The following is a 27,426-nucleotide window of genomic DNA, read 5'->3' on the forward strand; positions in this document are numbered from 1 at the left end:
GGATATTAAAAAAAATTAGTCAATAGAAAATATTTTTCTGATCAGAGAGAAAACTAAATTACTTTTAAGAAAAATAACTTTTATTTTTTAAAAGAAAAAATTATTTTTTATTTTTTAATTTTGATAATCTTATTAAAATGTGAATATATTTAGGTATAAATGAAATAAATAATATATATATATATATATATATATATATATATATATATATAGACACCGAGCAAGGACGGAGCGTCAAGAGGGCATTCAATTGATTAGAAAATAATCTCCCTTCACCGTTAATTAGGGTTTCAACTTTCAATTGATTGCTGCATCTTTCACTCATTAGTCGCAATCGCAAGGCGCAACCAGTTCTCAGCTAATCTTAATATCTGCTTCAATTTCTCAGTTTACAGATAAGCTTGTAAGTTCTTCTGTTGTTTTTTATTCTTAATAATGTGGTTCAAATTTATGTTTTAACTTGTTGATTTGGTACTTATTTTTGAGAGTTATGTGCAATGCACAGTTGCTAAATTTGAAAATTTTGACCATGGAATTTAGATTGTAGAGATAGGTAGAGAAAGTGAGCTCTTGTGATTTTGCCTTTTGATTTTACTGGTTTTCTGGTGCTTCGAATGTTTGGTTTATGCGTTTTTTCTCAATTTCTTGGTATTCTGGTTCTTATTCCTATTTGATTGCATGTGCTCTTAGGATGCTTTTTTTTTTTTAATGAATGGATTAAAGCATTGTAATTTTCTTTTATCTTAATATGATGGCATAATGCAGTGTGTTCAGCGGTGGATTTACTATAGGGACAATGTGGGAAACTGCCACCACTGCCCCCTTTAAAATTGTTTTTACAGTATAGGTGTAATTTAGTCTTGCTCCCTGGTTCCTTCTCTTGCCCTCTCTGGATTGGAAAATTACACCTATTTGAGATTTGTCTATTATGTCACTTAAGAGTTGTCCGCTGAAATTCAAGCATTAAAGTCTATTACTATGATTAATGTGGGTTTTACTTGTGATTTCAATAAATTTTTAACTTATGTTGAGCATTCCAATAGATAAAAGAAACATCCTCCTCATATTTTTTCTCTAGGCACCTTTTTACATACAAAAACACAAAACACAACACTGTAATAAAAAAGCCTAAGATTAGAAATATATAAATAAAACAAGTGAATTTGTGTTTATTTATATATGTGTATATATTGCCCCCATTGATAAATTTTTCTGTATCTGCCACTGGATATGTTGTTGGGTTAGCATTTGATTATGTGATTTGTTTAGTTCTTTTTTTCCCTCTCCGATAATGCCTGTGAGTTTTAGAATCAAGTATATTTTGTGAAGATATTAAATTCACATGCAGAGTTTATTATTTTTTCAGGGTTGATTGACATTTGATGAATTGATGATTATCCGGCTTGCATAAGGGATACTTGCTTTATGTGTTATTGAAAAATTGGAGATTTTTCTGCAGTCTCCTGTTTTGAAGATTGGGCTTAATTCCAGGGGACTTGCATGTGTTGCATTAGTTATTTTTTATCAGCCAATACAACGCAGATAATATCTATGATTTCTTGAGATGTGCTGTCACCTATTGTAGCTTTACAAAGGTTGAAAGCCAACTGAATTGATTTTGGTAAGGTTTATAGAAAATAGCTAAAACGGGTTCACTGTGTTGTGTGGCTGCAAGGCCACATGGGTCAAATACGACCAATGGGGACTGGTCCATGGGTCAGCATGAGCCTTACTGGCAAACTAATACAAGCTTCTCACCACCCCCATCAAGATGGGATTTTAGTTTCCCATCTGAAGAGCTTCCGTATGATTCACGTGATGGTAACCTACTTTATACGGTCTCAACATTATCAAACAGTAAAGAAAGTAGATGGATGAATGACAACCATCTTTATAATAATCACTGTTCTGCATCTGGTGGTGCAGGCCTGCTTTTGAGTAGTCCTCCTGATCTTTCTCCAGGTCCTCAGTGGACGCCTCCAGTCATACAGGAAATTAATGCTGATGATTATGAAACTGCAACAAAGAGAGGTAAAAAAATGTTATTGTTTTTCCTCCATTCCTGATATTATTTTAATCTGTTGAATATTGTTTTCATTGCAAATTACTGGTTGTTTGAACTGTATTTTTTATTTTTTTTTTATAACTTAGAAGGATGCCCAATATAATATTTAAGACTTGAAACTTTTTGAAGATATTTTTTTCTGGATTTTGATGTTTACACTCATCTTTTCCTGAATTTATGTATCTCATCTTCAGTGTCATGGTTGCCACGTAGGTCAGCATCTTTTGCTTGATTAGTGCATTGATGTGAATTTCCCACATGACATCTGGAAAATGTTGGTATCCAAAATAGAAGAACCTTCAACAAAAATTATTTCAAGAAAATTATTTAATGATCTCTTTAATAATAATCAAAATGATAATAGCGTGAATATAGATTATAGAACAATAGAAAAGAATGTGAATTATATTAGAAGGATTAGATATTTAGAAGTAAAGGAATCACTTAAGAGAATGAAAGTGGGTAAAGCCTGTGGACCCGATGAAATACCAATTGAAGTGTGGAAGTGTTTGGGAGATATGGGAGTGGCATGGTTAACTAAATTATTTAATAAGATTTTAAACTCAAAGAAAATGCCTGATGAATAGAGGAAGAGTATTTTAGTACCTATTTTTAAAAATAAGGGAGACATACAGAGTTGCTCAAACTATAGGGGAATTAAACTCATGAGCCATACTATGAAGTTGTGGGAAAGAGTTGTGGAGCATCGACTATGTGATACTTCTATCTCTCTCAATCAATTTGGTTTCATGCCCGGTCGTTCAACTATGGAAGCGATCTTTCTCATTAGAAACTTGATGGAAAAATATAGAGATGTGAAGAAAGATCTACACATGGTCTTTATTGATTTGGAGAAGCCTTATAATAGTGTTCTAAGGGATGTCTTATAGAATGTGTTAGAACAAAAGAGGGTATTTATTAGGTACATACAAGTATTGAAAGATATGTATGAAGGAACAACTACTATTGTGCACACAGTGGGAGGGGATACAAGAGATTTTCTGATCTCAATTGGATTACACCAAGCATCAGCCATAAGCCCTTACCTTTTTACATTAGTTTTAGATGAATTGATGAAACATATACAAGAGAGTATTCCTTAGTGCATGATGTTTGCGGATGATATTGTTCTGATAGATGAGACACGAGAAGGAGTCAATAGAAAGCTAGAACTTTGGAGAAGTACTCTAGAGTCAAAGGGTTTTAAGTTAAGTAGAACGAAGACAGAATACATGCATTGTAAGTTCAGTGAAGGCTAAACTGGTGATAGGGAAGGAGGTAGTTTGAATGGAGTGGTACTGTTTAAAAGTAATCACTTTAAATATCTAGGCTCAGTCCTCCAAGTAGATGGGGGATGTGACGAGGATGTTAGTCATAGGATTAAAGCCGAATGGTTTAAGTGGAGACATGTCACGGGAGTTTTATGTGATCGTAAGATCCCCAATAAGTTGAAAGGAAAATTTGCTATGTTATATGGTAGTGAGTGTTGGGCACTGAAAGAGTCGTATGCATCTAAGATAAAAGTTGCAGAGATGAGAATGTTAAGGTGACGAGTGGCCATACTAGATTAGATAAAGTCTGTAATGAGAGTATTAGAGAAAAGGTAGGAGTGGTGCCAATTGAAGATAAGTTGAGAGAAGAGAGATTGAGGTGGTTTGGTCATGTGAAGCGTAGACATACGGAGGCTCCAGTCAGACAAGTAGAGTACATTAGGTTAGAGATAGAAAGAAAAAAGGGGATAGACCTAAATTGACTTGGAGGAGAGTAGTACAACATGACCTAGAAGCATTACACATTTCTGAGGATTTAACCCAAAATCGTTTAGAGTGGAGAAAGCGAATCCATATAGCCGACCTCAAATTTTTGAGATAAAGGCTTAGTTGAGTTGAGTTGAAATATTTTAATTGGTTTTTAGGTGCAACAGAGGTTGCTCTTAATTTTGTGATTTTATTTTGGTGATGCTTGAATGATTGCACTTCATCTTAGGATTTGGTTGTGTAGAAGCAATTCTGGTACTACTTCATTCTGATTTTCTTATTTGTAGCATTGATTAATTATCTTAGCATAACCTGATGTTAGGTACTCTGGAAATCAGGAGAAGAATAGGACAATGGCATAAAGTTGATCTCCACTTGTTTTTGGTTTTCAAGAAATAGGACAATGAGATGAAGTTGGGGGCCAAAGGGAGGGGCAAGCCAAGGGAGAGTTTGTGAGATAAGTTATGAAAATGAGTTACGGGGTTTTATTTGAATTAGGATTAGTTTAGAAAGGGTTATTTATTTCTTTTCATCTTTCTTACCTAGTTATCTAACGGAATCTTCAAGGACTAAAATGCATAGGTTTAAAATGATGGAGGCTAACCCTTTGTTTGGGAAGAGGTTTTTTAAAGTAATCAAAGGTTTTTCAAGGTTTAAATATCTTGAACTTGTGTTAGGGAGAGTAGAAAGTTTTTTAAAGTAGGGTTTTTAGAGGTTAACAAAATTGGTGGGTTAACAAAATTTTTTCTTTAGAACCTCCAAATACTTTAAAAAGCCTTACCTTTCTCCCAAACGCTAAAAAATTATGAAGGTTTGAAATCTATGAAAAACTTTACTCTACCTCCTTTCAAACAGAGGTTAAAGTGTTAATAATGCTAAACCTCATGGGGGAAGGGCTAAAGTTTTATTTTTTCATTGTACCTTGGGATCTATTAATTTTTATGGTGGGAAGGCTCAATGTTAAGCAGTTCCCATTGGTTTGCCTTTGCATATTGAACTATTGAAGTACAAAATTGATTATTTTATCATAATATAGGCTTTTTGGTTGCTCCCTTCTTTTTAGCCTCCCATTCCATTCCACTAACCAAAAAAAGGCTCCCTGTGTCATGTTACTATTTGAACAATGTGTAAGAGCATGCAACAAAGTAGTCTTCTTTTTCCCTTATGTCCCAATTACTCTCCCATGACACCAAATCATTTTGCATAGCGGCCAAAGAGCCGTTATGTGATATTGTATTATATACCATTATTCTTCTAAGCACTATAGTTATTAGACATATGTGAAGAATTTTGTTTTAGAAATTAAAGTTTTCATGCTGAGACAAAGTTTGGGAGAAAGAAAACATTTACATTTGTTTAAGGTTTTTGAGTCATTTAAAGGTCTTGACACGTGAAGAATTTTGTTTTAGAATTAGAAATTAAATTTTCATGCTGAGGCAAAGTTTGGGAGAAAGAAAGCATTTGCATTTGTTTAAGGTTTTTGAGGCATTTAAAGGTCTTGATTTTTGGACTTCGTCAATGGTTCAGTTATCTATGCATTGTTGTGGATTTTTGCACATATTTGATTGCAATAGTGAAACAGTAAAAATGAATCTAGTGTATTGCATGTGTGCTTATATTTCTGCAATTTGTTAGGTTTGACAATTCTAAAGCAGTTTTATACAACATCTCTTTTTTAAAAATGTTTTGAAAATGTTGCTTTAAAATCAAAACTGATGTCAAGGACTCTAGGCACAATTTGAGAGGAAGATACTACATAATTTGGCCAAAGTTTGGAGTGGAAGATGTTATATCCTGTCTATCCAATCTAAGGCTTTTTAAGTATTCATATGGTTTTGAATTGCCTTGATGAATGAGGAACACTCATGCACAAACCTTGTTCTAGTCATTCTCTTTAAGAATTATACTGGTGGAAAAATGAGTAAAGTTAGCCTATGTTCAACTTGATCATTCTATACTCATACATTTACATTTCTACAATTTGTTCTGGCTCAAATATTTTGAGATAAAGGTGTAAGGAATTTCCTCTTGAAACTAAATTGTGAAGTTGAGGCAACTTTGAAGGGAGTGTGATTCACATTTTGGTAGGAGGATTTTTTTTTTTATTATTATTATTATAGGTCTCAATTGTCTAAACAAGTAAATACACTCACCTATGCACACTTTCTGTGAGTTGATGAACTTTTTTTTTTTGGCATAAAATGGATATAGAAATATAGAAGATGCACCGTACATGTTCTTGAGCATTTATACTATTGCATTGTTTATGGGTTCTTATGAGTGTTGTCATTCAATATAATTTTAAAATGGTGTGAAAAGGAAAGAAAAAAAAAGTAAAGAAAATTTTACAAACCAAATTATGATGGTGAGACGTGATTTGAAGAGGATATTTGCACTATGACCATCTCCTTTATGAACTTCATGCTATGGACATTGTGCACAAACTCAATGCACACATGACATAAATAGTTACAGCTAGTATAACTTACGCATATGTTTGTTAGGGAGGAAGTTAAAAAAGGAAGGAAATGAATGTAGTCAATAATGTAGGAAAGATACTTTAAAGGGAAAAAATGTATCTTGACATATGTAAAGTCAAAATGCATTTCCTTCTACCCGTCAATCCTCCCAAATAGAAACAACATAAAACATGAACCTATACTGATTTCTTTTCTTTTAACTTTGGTATGTTTTGACATAAAATGTTTAAAGCTCAATTGCACATGTTGTCTATAAAGAGCTCCAAAATATGCACTTTAGAGATGCAATATGATGGTGAAACACACTTCGAAAGGCTATTGAGTATGACTTATTTTGCTTATGGTGTAAGCAGATGAGCACAGCATCTTTGTAGACCTTTAGGTTTAGAGGAATATGTAATAACTGCTAAGGCTATCCCATAGAAAATGAGAATTCTTAGCTTGATAAACTGTGACATTGATCTTAGAGCAGGGGTATGATGATGCCAACACAGGATATAACCGCCTCACTTATACAAAGATGGTTTTGGAAGTTGGGTATGGACAGGGAAAGTTTTAGCCACCTCAATTCACCCAGCAGATGACCACTTGGTTATTGTTCTATTTTTAAGTTCATTTTATTAGGTTAGTCCCTTTTATCAATTCAATCACACATGGTTCAAAGCAAGCAGAAAACAGCACATTCAATGCAATAGTATTACAATTAAACAACTTTACAACAATAATTAAAATATAGAGAGGCATATATAAGGTGTTGAATTAAGCAGAAACCAAAATGGAGCAAAAATAAGTGAAACAAACTGCTTCTATTGGTTTGAGGGGCATGTGCCCATCCTTGAGCTTGTTAGGCAAAATATTCACTCGATTTCACAAAAGAAAAAAGCATGTAAACTAAAAGGCAGTAAATAAATACATAATAAACAATTTTAAGGCATAAAACAAAATAAATTACATAAAAATGAATGTGGAAATTGAAAAGGGACGTACTCTTTAGACCACACCGGAAGGGACATGTGCCTTGGGAATGAGATATACGTCCCGAGTACACCCATTAATTGAAGTTCACAACCCTTTAGGAGGTTGTGAGACTACTGTTTCATGGGAAACAAAAGGAAAAAAAATTGCAAAAGGCTATTAGATAGAGTTTTATGCCCATTGGAAAGAGCAAACATCCAAGGGGAATGGGTGTGTGCCTATTGAAGAAGGCACACACCCATTCCTACATAGTTACTCACACATATTCAACTCAACTTAACTCAACTAAGCCTTTATCCCAAAAATTTATTGGGGTTGGCTATATGAATTATCTTTCTCCACTCTAAATGATTTTGGGTTAAATCCTCGAAAATGTATAATGCTTCTAAGTCATGTTGTACTACTCTCTTCCAAGTCAGTTTAAGTCTATTCCTTCTTTTCTTTCTATTCTCTAACCCAATATGCTCTACTTGTTTAACTGGAGCATCCGTATGTGTATGCTTCACATGACCAAACTACTTCAATCTCACTTCTCTCAACTTTATTCTCAATTGACACCACTCTTGCCTTTTCTCTAGTACTCTTATTACGGATTTTATCTAGTCTGTATGGCCACTTATCCACCTTAATATTCTCATATCCTCAACTCTCATCTTAGACACATACGGCTCCTTCATTACCCAATACTCACTACTATATAACATGGCCAGTCGTATGGCTGTATTGTAAAATTTTTCTTTCAACTTATTAGGAATATTACGATCATATAAAACTCTCGTGGCACGTTTCTACATCAACCATCCGGCTTTAATCCTATGACTAACATCCTCCTCATATCCCCATCTACTTGAAGGATTGAGCCAAGATATTTAAAGTGATTACTTTAGGACAATACCACTCCATCCAAACTAACTCCTTCCCTATCACCAGTTTGGCCTTCACTGAACTTGCAATGCATGCATTCTGTCTTCGTTCTACTTAACTTAAAGCTCTTTGACTCTAGTGTATTTTTCCAAAACTCTAGCTTTCTATTGACTCGTTTTCACGTCTCATCTATCAGAACTATATCATCCACAAACATCATGCATCAAGGGATACTCTCTTGTATATGTTTCGTCATTTACTCACGCATACATGAAAAAGAAATAGCACACATACAAAAATAAAAATACACAAAAATGAAAGTGATATAGAAGATTAGAGCCCTCAGAACTTTACATTTGGTGTTAATCTCCTTGGAGAGAGAAACTATCTCCCTCAAAATGATGATTAGAATCAATTTCTGCTATTAGCAAAGGATTTTGTGTAGGGATGAGACCGCTGCTCTAAGATCAGTGTCTTGGTTTACTGAGTGACGATTCCTCATTTTCTCCAAGCTAGTACCAGATTCCTCTAGACTTAAAGGTCTGCTAAAGTGTTGTGGCCATCCACTCACACATGGTTTACTTATCTTGAATTCTGCCAGTAGACTTCATAACATATTTAATCTCTATTTGTTTAAAAGTGAAAATCGAAAGCACTTGGGATGGAAAAAGTAATGTTTGTTTCTTGTTTTCTCCTTTAGGGGGAAGAGTTGGGGGGTGGGGGTAAGAAAGCTCAAGTATGTACAGAAGAGGTTCATGTTCTGCCAACAAATCTGGAAACAACATGATGAGGATTTCTTTTAATAAAAACTAATTATCCTTCTAGGTTGGTGGTGTGATGATAATATTTAGGCAATTGTAATTAGGATTTTTAATTATACAAGACATACATAATTTGGGACACACCATAACTTGCTCAAACATCAACCGTTCTTCTACAACAGAAAAGAGATCTCACAATTGTAATCTTTTATATTTGTTGCTAATGTTGATTTTCCCCCTTTCTGAATTTTAATAAATGTTCTTTTTTCCTTCTGTGCTGGCTAGGTCAAGTTTTGCTGCAATTACCTTCCACTCCTATTATAGCAGTATGTATTCTGTCTGCTGTTGGCATATCTATTATCTTGCTATGATTCAACTTCCTGAATAGGATTAATCCTCTACAGGGAACTTCTGGAAAACCAGAGACTTGGGGATCCACTTCATCCTTTTCAGATAGCTATGAGTCCGAGCCCACATTCAAGTCATGCCTATCCTCTCATTACAACTTTTCAGGTCGTCGTTCCTTTTTGTCAAAACCCATCCACCCTTTGTTCTTTCCCACCCAAGCTCCAAAAGAAGCTTCTGAAACCCTAGATACTGGGCTGTCTGAGTTTGACGCTGCTACTGTGCAAAGAGATGCCCACCGTTGGAGCAGTGCTAGCAGTAGCATAGATTCTTCAGACGTTTCTGAACCATTTGAATCTGAAATTTTAGGTCGATTATGTATTTCATCTGATGGTTTTAAATGTGGATTGTGTGAAAGATTTCTTTCACAAAGATCCCCTTGGAGTTCACGGCGGATTGTGAGGAGTGGAGACATGCCTGTGGCTGGGGTCCTTTCATGTTGTCATGTTTTTCATGCAGAATGTTTGGAGCAGACAACACCCAAAGCACATAAAAACGACCCTCCTTGCCCTCTCTGTGTCAGATTGGAGGAGAAAAATTCCACAGACCTCCAAGTTTTCCCCAAGTTGAGGAATGGTTTCCCAAGTTCTAAACCATCTTCTGAGTATGGACCATCTAGGCCCTGGGGCTGTGTGCCAATGGGAGATTTTGTTGAAGGTGCACTACATGAACCCCATCGGAATACCATGTTGCTACTCAACAGGAGCCGAATGAGAAAGAATCTTTCTTTGAAGGGGAACTCTAGCAAGGAATTTCCAGGAAAGCTGAGGAAGAGTGATTCGTATTCTTCACAGCCACTGAATGGAAAATCTGTTGATTTTGGAACAGTTGGGTGTTCAAAGACAACAACAACAAATCCAAGTATGAAGAGGTTATATTAGTATTACCTTCTCTTTTTAGTTTGCTAATTGATTCTGTCTCATGTTAGCTGGGTAGATGCCTGGCAATTGGCAATGAGAATGAACAACTAGGTCATTCTGTATAGTAATTTTATGCCAACTTTTTAATTGAAATTGCGGTTGGAATTTAGGCAATTGCATCATGTAGAATTACTTCATATTTGCTGAAAGATTGACCTTTTCTTTTCTTTAATTCTATTGCTTCTATGTATGTTGCTACCAAAATAGTTAGCCACCTTTTAGATTGCTGGTTAGCGCTGAGTTATATTGCCTAGACATGGGCACGGTCTCGTTCGGATCTGAAACCAGACCATTTTAATCCTGGTCTAGAACCAGATCAAACTCGATCAAGGATGATTTGATTGGAATCGGGTTTGTATAGATTGGAACCAGACTGGAACTGGTCCAATTTTGAATCAAAATTATTATTTTTAAAGAAAATAAGAAAAAGATCAAATTTGATCAAAATCAAATCAAATTGGAATTGGATCCCCCTGAATCACCAAACCAGAACTGCTGATTTCAGCTCGAGCAGAATCAGTGGCCATGTCTAATATTAAGATGGGAATTGAGCTGCTTAAAATTCAAGGAAGATTTTAATCAGTCTAGGTATGCTTATGAAAGAAAAATACCATTAGCACTCAAGCTAACCATCTCCACTGATCGATTCGATCGGAATGAAACCGATTAATATGGAACTACTACTCCTCAATATGAATCCAGAGCTGATACATTTACCTTTATTGGATCTTTGCAACGACGCTGATCTACTCTACCATTCGATTCATTCACGCACGTCAGGCGTGAAGCAACTTAATCGGTGGTCCTAATTGTTGTAAAAAATATATGCTAAAATGATTTTGCCAGGTCTTGCCTGCTGGGTTCCTTGCAGATCACGTATTGGGAACCTTCATTCTGGACTGGGGCACTGGTTCAACTATTCGAGCAGAGGAGTACCCAATGCAGGGAAGAGTACTAAAAATCCTAACATCCAAGAAAATATGATGTTGTGCCCTTTGAGATTAATGTTTTTTGTCGATGTACTGCCATTCTGAGGGTATGGACTGTGGAAGCTTCATATTAGATGTATATCATGTTAATATTCTATGTTGGTTTGGAATAGGGTAACGTGCTTTTCATATAATTTTGGATACTTCTCTCGTTTGAGCTAACTTTTAAAGGTGAATTAGGTCTGATTTTTGTTTTTATAAAATAGTATCAGAGCTTTCCATAAATGTTTAGCCCTGTGCCTGAGGAATATGTTAATATCTCACATTAATTTGAAATAGGAGTAATATGCCTCTTATATAGTCTTGAAAACTCTGTCTCGAGTTAACTTTTGGAGTTGAGTTAGACCAATTCATTTTCTTCCATCTTAGCATCATGGCCTAGAGAAACTGGAATTGTGTATGTTGCTACGTTATTTCACAAAGCAAAATACATTGGGCCTCAATTTTGCATTCTGGGATCAGTTAGTGTTCAAAATATAAAAACTAAAAATTGAAATAAAAAAGGGTTTAGTTAAATTGTATTGAAATCATTCCTATAACTTATAACTAGAAGATTAACTTCATCCGAGCTTAATAATGGATTGAAATTGAAATTCAACTAGTTCAAACTGGATTTAGAATTGGAATCGATAAATAATAGATTGATTAAAATTGATATTTAATCGGATTAGAGCTTACTGGCTTGATTCCAAATTAAAGTGAATTTTTTCTTTTAAAAAAATTTCAACCATTGAATTTAATCAAAACCAAACCAAAATCGAAAAAAATTTGAAAAGTTTCATTCTATTTTCTTGACCTGAACATCCAATTCAGTCTGGAAACCAACCCTTGGCCACCCCTACCTAGGAGGAATGGTAAATATTGTGGAACTAACTACATGCCACTTAAATTTTCAAGTCCAAAACCACCTTAGTAATGAAAAATATATTATAGGAGTATCTTCTTATATCATAATATAAAAATTAATAATTTAATCACTAATATTCTCCTTTTAAATAAACTATTAATAAATTCTGTTATAAATTAAAAAAAAAAATCCCAGAAACAAAGAAAAAAAAAAGAGTAATAAGTCACTTTCAAACACATTTGGGACCATCCATTGATAGTTGAATATCAAAATTGGCCCTTATGAAATCCTTGCCTACATACAACAAAAAGGTTATGCATGTGAAGCAAGTTTAAACCAATTACTTGAAAATGAAGCCTAACTAATTCATATCCAACTTGTATTTCTCTCTCAAGAGGAAGCTTCATAACTTTTTTTTTTATTTTTTTTATGGGAGATTAGAGGAATAGGGACTCGAATCTAACATCTGCTACGATGAATAATATATCTTTAAGGTTTATTTGGATGGAGTGAGACAATATTTTATAAAGTAAAGTAAGGTAAGTTAATGAAAGGTAATGTAACAAAATCTTTCCAACCAAATAATTTGGTAAATTGAAAAATAAAGTTTTAAAAATTTTAAAATCTCTGAAAATTCTGCCTCTTTTAAAAAACATTTCTGTCAAATAAGCATGATACTTTAAAAGCCACTAAATCAAATTAGACTAAGCTTAAGGTTCATAATCTAATCTCCATAGCCATTCAAATTTCAGAAATTTGATTACCCAAAATTACAGGAATTTTGTATGTAGTAGGGGACCATCCCCTTCTTTTTTTTTTTTTTAATTTTTTCTCAGGGTCATGTGCCATGTTTACACTAAACCCAGAAAATTGCATATTGTAGGCACAACATGACACAACTTGAATCCTCATGCTATGCACAATGTTTTGCTCATCCTTGCAAAAACACAACCAATTGGGCCCAATTGGTTCATGACAATTTGTTCCCTACCACTAGCCATGTTCCAAACATTGTCATTTTCTTTCAATTTGCCATCTTCCTCTGTATAAATAGAATATAAAATTTAATAAAAAGAAAGGGAAAGACAAAAAAAAAAAAAAAAAGAAACTACATTTAAGCATAATCACTAGGAGTATAGCAACATTTTCTTTCTTAAAGAAATTGATGTAATAGGATTTTGTTAACATGGGCTCTTTATTGCATTTGCAGCCATTAGATTATGTGAAACAAGTGAGCAAGATTTTGAGGCTGCAAGAAAATAGTTTTCTACTTTTTATTTTTTTTTAAAAATTAATTTTCATTTTTTATTAAAAAAAAATATATAAAAATGTGTTTACTTATCAACAATAGAAAATAAAATTTTAATTTAAAGAATTATTTATATCTTTCATAAATAAAAAATATATCAATATAAAATATATTTAGAAGTGTAAAATGTATTTTGCATTTTTTTATAATAATATTATTAATTTTTTATTATATTAAATAAATATTTTTCAAAATAATTATTTAATTTTAATAATGAAAATTTATAATATAATTTGGTTATAAAAAATACTAATTTCCATTAAAAAAATAAAAAAATAAGACTTTTGTTATAAAAAAAAAAGTAAAAAACAAATTAAAGTTATTTTTTAAATTTTAATAAATTTGAAAAAATTGAAAAATTAATTTTTAAAATTTCAATTTAAAAAACTAACACATATAAATATGAAAATTTATTTTTTTTTTTTTTAAGAGACAACCTTAATTTTCAACAAGTGAGCATACCTAAAATTTCTAATCTTAACTATTAAAAATAAAAAAAATCTAATCTTAAGCCTAATATTAAGAATTGAGAAGGAGAGAAAAAGGAAGGAGAAGAGACCTTTTTCTTAGTTCTGTGTCAACATCATGTTTTATCTATAATCTTATCAATGGTTATCATTAGGTAACCCATACTATTAAGTAAAGTATCTAAATTGGACCAGATAGGATTTAGTAATTATTCACTGAATTACAATAAAAAAAACCTTTTATCTTTTTAGTTTTTTTTTTAAATATATATATTTATGCAATTGATGTATATATATATATAAATTAGCAAGCTAGCAATTTTAAAGCACACAAACAATCATACCGTATAGAAAAGAGAAGATGAATAACATAAGATTTACATAACTCGACCATAAAATTTACATCAATGAATAAAATGAAAGAAAAAAGTTATATTATAATAATAACAAGATACAATTATTTAGAATTTTCAAACTCTAATCCCAGTATATTTCTCGAATATCTCACAAATTTATCGCAAAGGACAAAAATTATAATAATTATACTAATTCATATCGTGGGGGCCTGTGCCTTCTGCTATAAACTTCACTTTTTATTTTAATCAGGTCGGAATGTGAAGCTTTTAAATTGAATCATAATTTGAGTTCATAAAAACATATTTAAAATTCATGCTATATAAGATAACAAATAAAAAGTGATAGCATTTGGTCTATATTTGGCAACCTCATACATAGTTGATCATCTTAATTGTATATGTATGCGTCCAGAATATCTATTGTGGACATTATAGTTCTGCAAAGAGAGAACCTTGAGAGAAAGAGTTGCAGGGAGAGAGAACAAAATTAAGGTACTCTTAGAGGGCAGTGAAAATGAAATTTCATCTTAATGAAAACACAAAAGATGAAGAGCATGTCATGGTAGGGGTGGCTCTTGGGCTAGTTTTAGGTTTGAATTATTGATTTCAATTTAAAATTTTAGGAGAATTAGGACTAAATCTTAGGATCTTCCTCTCTCAATTTCAATTCAATCTTAATTTTATGTTAATTTTGAATTTTTTTAATTTTTTATTTTTTTAAAAATAAAACTTAATTTGACTAAAAAAGACTGATTCAAAGTAATTGATTTTGATCTAATTTAAAATAAATTTTGAAATATCCAAATTAGAAAAAAATTATATTAACCATTAAGCATGGTAGCTTAGTGATAAACCTTTAGTATTAGATGTATTCAATTCTGTTATGATATTTTGGCTCAACTTTGAGACTAAATATTTTCTTTATTTAGGGTGTGAGATGTCTCGACATTGCAGACTCATCTCGAGTTTGATGGTAAATCTTTTTTTATGGAGTTGAGTTAAATCAAGGATATCGGTTACAAACCTTACATATAAAGGGACCATGATGTCATCCTGTAAACCCTCACTAGACTTGGCCTACAAATGTACTATGCTATACTGGCAAACTAAGGCATGTGAGCTCTATGTGAAGGGAAGGGGTCCATGGCTAGTTAGGTTTATAGCAAGTAGGACACCATAGAAATAGAAAAAGGCCAAGCTAACATGCTGGCCCCTGCATGCCGAACAGCTTGCCAACAAAGCAATAAAAACCCTGTTTAATAATCACCAGCAACCTAACTAAATCAACCCAATTGCCCCTTTCGTTTGGTGGGTCAGATCTTCACATTCGTGGGTTGCTCTCCTGTTTAGTGCTTCTTCATTACCTATGAACATTGTCTTTGGAGAAGCAAATGCTTTGGAGCTTTTATGATTTTGACTCGAACGTTTGTGTTTCGTTTGGTAGATCATAATTCGTTTGGTAGTCCCCCACACCAATTAATGCTTTTTTTTCCCCACAAACTTCATTTGAAATTTAAATATAAAATTTCATAATTTTAAAAATACTCATTAATAATTAATGTCCCTTGTGAAATTTATAAATTACCTTAAATATAAATTTTTTAAGAGTACCTTATGAAATTGGTACATCCAAATTAATAATCTTTTCTGAAATCTCACTAAATTAACAAATTAAAATTCGTAAATGTTAAGAGCTTGAAATTTTATCGATCGTCTCTTTTGATAGGTGATCTGTAAACTCTATTATAATCTCTCGTAAAAGTTGATAATATACCTTTACCTTGGACTATGAAAGTCCCTCCTCACCTAATTTTTTAGTTAAAAAAGAAAATCCTAAATGTTTATGCAAGTATATGTAAGAAGCAAATCCAATTATGCAACCCATAATACTATTTCATAGTAATAAAAGATTTGGTAGTCAAATAACAAATTAAATGTAATCAAGCCTTAATAAAACACATTTTATTTATCAATGAGCTTGGAATTAGACATTTTTTTTCTTTTGAAAAAAAAAGAACTATTTTTTACTTAATCCTTTGGAATAAATCATTTGTAAGGAAAAAATTTAAAAGTATTCTTACTAAATTATGGATAAATTCTATTTTTTTAAAATAATTTTTTTTAAGTTAAAAAAATTGAAGTCTTTCATTCCGATATAAGAATTGACAAAAAAAAATCAATTAAATTGAATTCTTGCGAAATTATAGTTTCTAAACAGGAGAATGTGTAGTTTATCAATTATTATCTGATCTATCGTACTTCTATTGAAACCAAAATAAAAACAAAATCATATTCACATAATCATAAATGAAATTTATTTTTTAAAAAATGATTTTTTAAAATTAAAAAGTTAAATTTTATCATTTGAAACATGAAAAATAACAAAAAAAAAATTGAATTAAATTCTTACAAAACTATAATTTTCAAGCAAGAAAATTATGTAATTTATCAATTATTATTTGATGCACAGTGCTTTTATTAAATCCAAAAAAACAATATCATATTTGTCTTTTACAATAGTGAAATCTGGAGTTTAAAACCTATTAGAGATTCCAAATTAATCAAAAGAAAAAGAAAGAAAATGACACTTCATCCTTTTCCATTCAAGAATGGATATTGAAATGTGAAGCCCATAACAAAATGAAGATAAACATCATGGAACTTATCAACTAAAATAAATGCAAGAAAAACCCTAAGCACATGCAAATGACCTAAAAAGATTCAGCACATGCAATTGGATGAGGTAGCCAGCTGTGGACATCCTTTCTTCTTCAATTTAGTTCTTATAATCTTATCATTCTCAATGTTTTCTTATGTCAAAAGAAAATGAGCCTCCATCACTATTTCAAAATTTTCCAAATATAATTTCTTAAATTTCTTGGATTAAAAAAAATACCAAATTCTTTTAAGAGTATTTTTTCCTAAGAAAATGTATATTACACTCTTAATCTTTTTAAGAATAAGAATAAAATTATTTGAAATTTTTCTTGGGGACCATCAAGAATTAACTACTTTAATTTGTATACTGTTATTGATTTAGATTAAATTCCATGTGCCTCTATTTATGTGTATATGGTGACCACAAATTATTTCAATATTTCTAATATTAATGCCTCCATTAAAGCTTATCAAATATTCATTTTATAATTCACTGCAATAAATCTTAAAATTAGTAGTAAAAATTTTGTTGTAATAATATTAATTTTACTGTTTATAAAGATAAAACATACGGTAACAACATATGCTAATGGTATATAAAAAAGATATGACAGCGATTGTTGTTATAATTGAAAATTTTTTGCAGCAATAATTGTTATTGTCAATAATAATTTTTTTTAAGTAAGTATAATTTTATTGTAAAATATCTATAGTTATAATTTTATAATAGTAATATGCAGCAATTTATGTATTATTACTATAAACTTATGACAATAAATTTATACTTTTCTCAGTAAAAATTTTTGTTAGTGAATCTCAAATTTCTTTTAATACTAATATTATTTAAAATTTATTGTATCCTATCATATATATATTTTTTTTCATAGACTTAATCACATTTCTCATTTGGATTTTTTAGCACAAACAATAAAATAATTTTTTTTTTATGATTTCTTCAATTGCAAGGGCCAAATTTCAATTTCTTAGTATAAATTAATCAAGATATACATAAAATTTCAATTTCTTAGTATAAATTAATCAAGATATACATAATTTGAAAAATGAAATTATATTTTCTAGAGATAAAAAAATATCAAAATGCTTATTTTTTTTTATTTAAAAAAAATTATTGCCATGACCCCTCTAGCCAACAAGTGATCTGCAACTAGCTTTATCATCATATTAGTAGAAACAATACTCATAACTTATGTAGTTAACAATCACATCCATTTCCATTTACTATTGCTTCTATATATACAAAATGGATTCCATCCTCTTTTTGCTCTAATAAATCACTTGAAATTGATTGTTTTAAATCATTAAATGCTATTTGACAGTTTCCTAACTCATATTTATTTCTTAAATTTCTTAAAATGAATTTACAAATTTCATATTTAATAAAAGATGCTATCTAGAGTAATAGAAATATACGTACTTTTTTTTTTAAATAAAAGCATATAAATTATCTCACTAAAAAAATTATGCACTACCATTTAGGATTATATTGAGGAATTTATAATTTAGTTCCTAGATTTTACACTATATTATGCCTTAGCTTTTGGATTTTAAAAAATTAATTATTTAATTCTTTTAATTTTAATATATAAAATATTTAGTCCCCATAATTTTAATATTTACAATAATTTTATTCATTAATAGAAAGATAAATTGTTTTATATATTAAAATTATATAAATTAAAGTGTGATATAGTATAAAATTTAATGACGAAAGTGTAATATAATGTAAAATTTAAGAATTAAATAATTAATTTTTTAAAATTTAAGAACTAAAATATAATAGAAAACAAAAACTGGATATTAAATTGTAAATTTCTCATGCAAAGTGATAATTTTTCTTAGAAATCTTTAAATCATATGCATAAATTTACAATTGTTCACATATTTGTAAGAATTAGCAATGGTTTTATCATTAATTATCACTATTAGCATGAGTTTTGATTCATCGGTAAATATATATATATATATATATATATATATATATATATATGTATATTTTTTAAAATTAATTAAGAACACACAGAACAGAGAAGATATAGTAAAATATATAAATCAATTTGATGATTCAAACTTCATGTAAATAATAACTAATTATATATGTGTACGCACCAAATCACAATAAGGAATCCAAGGAAAAAAAAAATCCAAAATCTGGTGTGATAAGGTATGAAAATAATTATTGATCATCATTAAAAAAGACAAAAAGAAGTAATTGAAAAAGAAAATTAAATAGCGGTTGCCATGCAGATATTTTAATTACCTTGATTACATGAAAACGTATATATGCCAATCCAATAAGTTATTACTTTTTTTAATCATTGCCTAATTGTAATTATTGTGTAATTAATTGATGGGTACCAAAAGGTCCAACCCACTGTATTTACATAAAAGCAGGCACTAAGGAGAAAATTACTTATTAATTCATGCAAATTATTTTTTTTTATATTGTTATGTTGATGTTTTTATTATTTTTGATAATTTATTATTATTATTTCCTTTTAACTACATTTAGTTAATATTATTAAAATAAATTAATTTTATAATTAGTGTATGAGACTTAATAATCTATTTTGACATATATAAATTTATTAGTGTCACGTACATAGTATTTATTATATAATTATATATGTCATATATGTAATCTTACATATATTTTTATTTTTTAATATCAAATAATAATTTATAAATATGATAAAATATGTTGTTATTATTATATATCGAATTGAATGTGTTATTAAATCCGACCCGAAAATTAATTCGATGGAAGAACTGTGTTGATGGCCAGTGATTTAATTAGTGGATCATTAAAAAATTAATTATATATAAATTAATTAAATATAACATCTATTAATATAAATAAATATAATTAATTAAATTTTAATTATTTAAAATAAACTTTTATAAATATTTATTAAATTTTATTTACATAAATTTTAATAGTATTTTTAAATTTTATATAAAAATATTCAAGTAAAATAATATATAAAAAATTTCTATAAATATATAATTATCTTTTAATATTTATATAATATTATGTATATAAAAAATAAATATAATAAAATAAAAAACACATTATTAAATAAATAAAATTTTGATTATATTGACTAATTGAACTCGTCAGGTCAAATGGGTCACCAGCTTGCCAGTTTAATCATCAAATTGATTGCGTCACATCGAGTCACTTTTTTTTTATCTAATTACAAATCCAGACCAATTTAAAAGTTAATTTACCGATCCAACAGACTACTTTGACCCAAATTTAATAACTATAATATCAATATTAAATAATATAACTAATTACATAATTAAAAGAAGGTAACTATATCATACTTATTATTATTATTATTATTATTATTATTATTATTATTATTATTATTATTATTATTATTATTTACTTAATATAAAATTTAAATTTTTTGATACCATAGAAAATTTCTCCGATTTAAATATATATATGATGTGTTATTTTTCTTGCAATTTATATTCATCCACTTTTAAATAAGATGGATTGTATCCATCCATTATATATTTTTTGGTAGAAACAATAAGTGTATAGCTAGAATTTTTTTTTTTTTTTTAAAGTAAGAGATTAGAGGGTGGTATTTGCTTTTAGTCACTAAACCAAATTAGACTAGACAATATATAAACAAATTAATTACATATTTAACTAGAAATATTACACCTTTTACATTCAAAGTTCTTGTAAAATAGGCAGGTAAAATTGTCATCCCAAAAAGAGAATCCATGAAAATCAAATAGTAATCTAGCCATTAGTGTCGGCAAGAATTCATGTGACTCAGCCTTCTAAAAAACAAAAAGGGTTTGTGATTAAATGAAAGGATTCTAATTGGCCAATCATTCCACTAATCTTCTATTCCATTAACTTTATTCTTTACCTCTTGAAGTGGAAATGGAATTAAAAGGGCTACACTACTTAATTATAGCCATTTAGAAGTCTCCATCTAAAATAATAACAAAACCTAAAGATTTTAAAAGGGTCATCTCATCACCACTAAATGAATGAGAATGCTTCATTATTCTAAGTTTTTAAGAACAAAAAAGCTACCAAAAGGTGTTTTGAGTTAGTTAATTAGGTGGGTTTAGCTAAGCTAAGCTACTTAAAGTTAGTTAAAGACACAACATAAAATCTATTCTAGAGATGCACTTCTCTCTCTTTTATAGGCAGCCTCTCCTTTGATTATGGCCTTGCATTTTCCCCTTCTACGCGCTCTTCCACAAAGGTAAATGCTCTCCCACTATTCAGGAAAGGATTTTTAAATTCTAATCCAATAATAATTTTGATATAATAAATACATCTTCATACTTATATATATATTTTTTTATAGAAATGAAGAAATATTTGATTAGTTAAAAATAAAGTAAAGTACTAAAAATTTGATATATTATATTTTACGTAAATGAAACTAATTAATCATACAAAAATATAATATAAAGAACTTGAAATATTTAATAGCATTAACAGAGTATATAGATTGGCTAATGGGTAATTGTGCGCTCCACCCTTCTACTCCATGATCTTTGTCCAAGTCCTATCAAATAACCTCCAAATTTAAGTTTCTTATTAAATGAAACATATACACCTCATAGAGTACTATTTTCTGAAAAATAAAATATCTCAATAACAAAACAATAAAATAAAATAACTCTATTAAAAAAGAGAAAATATCACAAAGACTTAAAATTTACAATGAGGATGATTTGAGGTTTTATTCATTCAAAATCTAATAATGATTTATCCAAAAAGATATGTCCAAAATTTGTTTCAAATGAATACACATTTAAGAGTTATTAGAAAAAAAAAGCTAATAGGAAAAAAAAGCGGAGAGGTTGCTACCAGTGAAAATACTCACCGGTAACCATCTAAAGAGGAGATCAAAGGAAGAAGAAAAAAAAGATAAAAAAATGGAGGAGAAAAAATGTTTGTAGAAAGAAGGCAGAGCATAATAATAAAATAATTTTTTTAAAAAAATCTTTTAAGAAATTAAATTAAAAAAAAAATCAACCTCATTATGCCTTTAACTTTTTGCACCCTAAATTTTATTGTTTTATTTGTTGAGTCCTTAAAAATTTTAGTAATTCATATTAATCACTCAAAATTTTTATTAAAATTCACATTAATGAATTTTTAATAGTTGTTAAGCAAGTGATTTTTTACCCATTATTAACTTTGCATAAATAATTTAGGGAAAATATTTTTTTAATGCTCAAACTAGAGGGTAAAAAATAAATAGGTTTTCTAAGATGTGTTGCATATTATTGATCTTTTATTAGGTATTCAATTAATTTTGAATCAATTGTGTGATTTTTTAAAAAAAAAAATGTTTTTAATTAATTTAGAATAACTTTATGATTCATCAAATTAAAATAAGAGAATTATTACATAAATTAAATTTATGGATGGTATCATTACAAATGTTAAATTTGATAATTAATGAATAAAATTTATTTGCCTACATTGAAAGGGATAAAGAGTAAAAATAATTATAAAAAAAAAACCTAATCAAGCATAATTACAATGACTAATTTTGAATTAAGTTTTCATCTAGAGATTGAGTTTCACGCTCCATGAAGATGTTTGGAAACTTTACATCAAATTGAATAGCGAAGAAGACAGCACTCAGAAATCAAAATCACATCCCACTTGTGATTTTCTTTGATTCCCTTCATATTTTTTGAATTAAACTAATTTAGGAATTGGAATTGGGTGGATTTTCATATTATTGGATTATCATTATCATAATATATATAATCACTTTTAACAAACACTAGCACATGGGAAGGTGACACTAAAAGAAGAAGGGGACATTTTATGAAGTTTTCTCGATTTGACATTGGCTTAAAAAGTCTTTATGATATATCATTAAGCACACGAGGAGCACTTGCCCTTTTTATAAATAATAATAATATTTTTGTGAGAGGCCACTACAAATTTAGAAAAAATTAATTTTTTAGATATTGTAAAACAAATATAAAAAATATATCAAGAGGTTCGAGAAGATATCTACTACTCAGACAAGGCATTGATATAACCACTAAATGAATACTATTCCCAAAAAATTTTCAATGAAATCTCTAAGGTATAACAATAATAGCTACCATTCATAGATCTGACAAACAATACTTCTGTTCAGAATATACACCAATCTAATAATATTTATAACTTATCCACTTGCTCTGACAAGATATTTAACACCTTCCTATTGATTAAGTAACACTATATACCTTCTATAACTATTAGGTATAGAATATTTTAACCAAAACTTATCTAATATAATATGAAAAATCTATTTTACTTTTTTTTTTTATTTAAAAGTGTTATAGTAGGCATAGAAATTTAAGATACATATAATCGCACAATCACACATGTAGAAAAGAGAAAAAAATAACACAAAATTTATGTAGTTCGACCATAAGGTCTACATCCACAGGTAAGACGATAGAAAAAAATTCCACTATGATGAAAAAGAGTAAAATGTAATCACTCAAAACTTTCAAACCCTAATTTCAGTATATTTCCTGAATATTTCACAATTCTGTTACAAAGAGCAAAATATTACAATATTTATACTGGTCCATATCACGGGGACATTGCCTCTGCACCCCCAACGAGATTAGTGGTGGGCCTTGGGTCCTAGTTTATTGGCCCGTGCCCTCTACTACAACCATAGACCTCACTTTTTATTTCAATCGGGTTGTAATACGAAACTTTCGGATCAGATCAAAATTTGAGTTTATGAAAACATAAATAAAATTCAAGCCACATAAAAATAACAAAAAAGAAACTTATGAATTGAGCAACAATTATTAAATTACGCTCTGAAAGGTACTCTTCTTTTAATAATTTTTTATAATAATAAATCCCACAATTAGTAAATAAAACACTCAAATTCAAAAGTCTTCATATATACTTTCTATGCATTAATTTACACACTCCAATTATGTCTTACTAATTAGAATTAGAGTTTATATATGTTGACATGATTTTACCATGTAATAATATGAATCTTATGTGGAATCCGCAAGTATACGGGCCATATCAAGTAATAAAGTGATAAGTAAAGTATCATTCTCACAAAAAATTGTGTTTAAATACTAGACTATGGTTTTTTTCATTATTTAGACTAGTGACAATTTATAGGAGAACTAAATTAATTAAATGCAATAATTTAAATGGAAAATAAAGAAAATAGGCAATGAGTAATGTAAATAAAGTATTAGTCTAAGTAAAAATTAACTAAATTAATAATGGGTAAGCAAGAACAAAGACTAATTGATAGTAAAAATGATTTCAAAGTTGAGATTTATGAATTAAATCTATTGTGATTTATCTTGGTTCATCCAATTTTAAGAGAAAAAAAGAGTTTGAAAGTGATTGATTCTGAAAACCTTTGGTATTTTTTTCAAGCAAACCAAAGAGTATTTTAAGAAAACTTAACCTACTTTCGTATGATATTTGATTCACTTAAAACCTATTAAGTTTTGTAATCAATCAATGAATCCTCTTAAATCCTTAGTTTATTTCTAAATCTAGGTGTTTTCAAGTCAAATCCTTGATTATTTATTAATGATTTTCACCTTTCGATTCTTCAATCAAAGATTAAAAAGTAGACTAAATGGGATCTAACATTAGGTAAGTCATAAAGCACACAAGGAAAAGAATCAAAACTCATATTTATATAAATCTAAATAAAACCCAATCCCAATCTACAAATAAATTCAAAATATTATAACCCTACTCTAAATTCTTAGAAAAACTACTTTATATGGTAAAATTTACAAGAGGAAATAATAAAACTAAAAAAGGAAACGTAAAAATAGACTAAGAATAGAAAAATCTAGGTGAATGAGAGTTTGAAACCCTGAAAAACTGCAACTAAACGTCACTTGGTAGCAGCTCTCCAGCAAAAATGGCATCCTCCCTTCTTCTTCTTATTTTTTTTTCCTTCTATTATTCTTTTTTCCTCTTTTCTTCTTCTTCTTCTTCTTAGGGCAAGAATTAAAAAAAAAAAAAAAAAAAAAGCTCTTATATGGTCCAAAAAGTTACCCTAAAGTAGGTCTAAAAATGGATAAGGACAAATGAATGGATAAGAGATGAGGTATAGAAATTTTCAGGTTAGCATAATTTTTCACGTTTCTGAGTGTCTGTTGACAAAGTTGTTTAATCCTAAGCAATAGGATAAATTTTAACAACTTTTCCTGAACTTATATAGTTGTAACACTACAGTCCTTTAACTTTAAAATGTAACATAAAACCCCATAAACTTTCAAATTTTGCACAGTAAAATCCCTCTAACTTTCAATTACTGATTTTTCAGTTAGAAACTATTGTGAATAGCTCCCGCATGGTACTTAGTCAACATTTCTCTCTCCTCTCTTTATGCAAAGTGTAAAATTATTCTATTTACACATGAAAAATTATTTTGTCTATAGAGAAAAAAAAAAGACTTAATTTACACATGGCTTGAGAGAGAAAAGAGAAATACTAACTAAGCTCCATGCTGGAACTGTCCAGGTTAGCGTCTAACTGAAAAACTAGTAATTGGATGTTAGAGAGATTTTACTGTGAAAAATTTGAAAGTTGATGGGGTTTTATGTTACATTTTTAAAATGAGGGACTGTAATGTTACAACTAGATAAGTTGATGGACAATTATCAAAATTTATCCCTAAGCAATATCTTAAGCAAGGTTCCAAGCGCTGCACTGCCTAGCAATTATATATATATATATAGCAAGAGAGAGGGTCATTAAATCATTATTAATTAAAAAAAAATTATTCTTTAATTAAAAGAATTTTAACATTGATATTTAATATATTAAAACTCTAAAACGTTAGTAATAAATTTTAACCAAATAAGTTGACAGTCACTCTCAAATCAATGGCCATAAGTTATTCTTTGTTTGTAATAATAATAATAATAATAAAATTATTTTAAAATAATAAAAATAAAAGTTATAAAATATATAAAAGGGAGAGAAAAAACTTTTAAGTATTGATTTTCGTTCAAAGTAAACATGGTTATTGATTTTACTGTAAAAAATTAGAAAACATGATAATGTGTGATGACTATATTTGGTAATTATATAAATACAGAAAAAATTTAATATTGACTTTTCTTTTTGTAACACCCCTAATTTTTAAATTTATTATTTTATGAGTAAATATTAATATTTTATTTTATTTAAATTCTAGGAAATTATTCGAAATTTTTCGGATTTTAGAAATCGGGTTCGATTTTTTGAAAATATAAAACGTTGATGATTTTTAAAAATTAATTTAAAGACCACGTGGCAAACTAAAAATATATTTAGACTCTACAAACTTTTTTGAGTTTTTTAGAATTTTTTCGGAATTTTTTGGCCTCGTTTTCGGTCCCAAGGCAGAGTAAAAATTCAAAATTTTATATCCTGAATCAGACTGGCCAAATCGAACAGGACCGGATCGGATTGGTCGAATCGGACCGGCCATTTCTTTTTCTTCTTTCTTCGCACACGCGCCCGACACTTCCTCTTTCTCTCCCGTTTTCTCTCTCCCACTCTCGCCGCACCGCCACCACCCTAGCTTTCCTAGCTCGCCGGCGGGCCACCCCAGCCCCTCCCCGCCGCTGGCCGACGCTCCAGGTCGCCGGAAAAGTCACGCGAAACCTCCCCTTGGCACAGCACGCCATTTTGCCTTCCCGGCCAAAATTCGGCTGATCCGGCCACCAATCAGACTTAGTCTTATATCAAAACTCTTCTACACCTCGAGAGCTTTCCATAAATACCAAGAACACCAAAATCTATTGAGCGGTTTGCTCAATTTTTGTCCGAAAAGTTTTAGCCCATTTCGACTTTTGGGCTAAATTTCTAGCAAACCGTGAACCCCATGAGAAAACCAAGAGTACCGGAGTGCTCCACTCATCGAGAGCTTCACAGCAATACCAATTTCAAAATTTTTCGGCACCGTTTTTTGGTGGGTCCCGCGAAACTTCGTATTATTTTTCTGAGCACTAAATGAGCTTAGAAAATTCCATAAAAATTATATACTAACCCTCATGTTGTGGGCTTCGTGTAGATACCTTCAATTCGCGGAAATTTAACAGTTGCCCGGGTCTGTAAATTTTGGGTCAGACAGACACGCTACCGAAGAAGTCTTAGAATTGGGTCAAGATTTTAGCTACCCCATCGTTGTCAGACATCCCGAGCGCGTTCCAGGGGTCAAAATCGGCATAGGTAAACCCGAACCTTACTTTTTCTTAATTTTCTAATGCTTGAATTGGATTAAAAATTCATAAAATATACGTGGTAGCTTAGAAAATTATAATTCTTTTCTTATTAGCTTAGTAATATTGCTAAAGACCGCGGGGTAAAGTTTTAAAATTTTTAGAGCTCATTTGGCTAGTTTTTGCAAAAGGGTTAATTATAAAGACTAAACTGTAATTTTTCATATTATGATTGTTGACTGTTTGAATGGGCCCAAGAGGGGCTGTGTGATATGATTGAGTTGTGGGTGTATGGTTTGTGGATAGAGAAGTACATTTTAAACCCTTTTACAGG

General features: G+C 29.9%; 1 protein-coding gene across 2 annotated transcripts; it reads left to right on the forward strand.

Annotated features, from left to right (window-relative positions):
* The first annotated feature begins 205 nt into the window (after nt 1–205).
* On the forward strand, nt 206–10,399 carry LOC110647959 (uncharacterized). Of its 2 annotated transcripts, XM_021802015.2 has the most exons (5): nt 206–403; nt 1,367–1,821; nt 1,927–2,031; nt 9,188–9,228; nt 9,307–10,399. In XM_021802015.2, exons 2-5 carry the CDS (start codon nt 1,713–1,715, stop codon nt 10,186–10,188), a joined length of 1,137 nt encoding a protein of 378 aa, XP_021657707.2. In that variant the 5' UTR covers nt 206–403; nt 1,367–1,712; the 3' UTR covers nt 10,189–10,399. The 2 variants fall into 2 exon arrangements, with proteins under 2 accessions (XP_021657707.2, XP_058010022.1); XM_058154039.1 differs by lacking the exon at nt 9,188–9,228.
* The last annotated feature ends 17,027 nt before the right edge of the window (nt 10,400–27,426 follow it).

This window comes from Hevea brasiliensis, chromosome 9 (assembly GCF_030052815.1).
Source record: "Hevea brasiliensis isolate MT/VB/25A 57/8 chromosome 9, ASM3005281v1, whole genome shotgun sequence".
NCBI classification, from domain to species: Eukaryota; Viridiplantae; Streptophyta; class Magnoliopsida; order Malpighiales; family Euphorbiaceae; genus Hevea; species Hevea brasiliensis.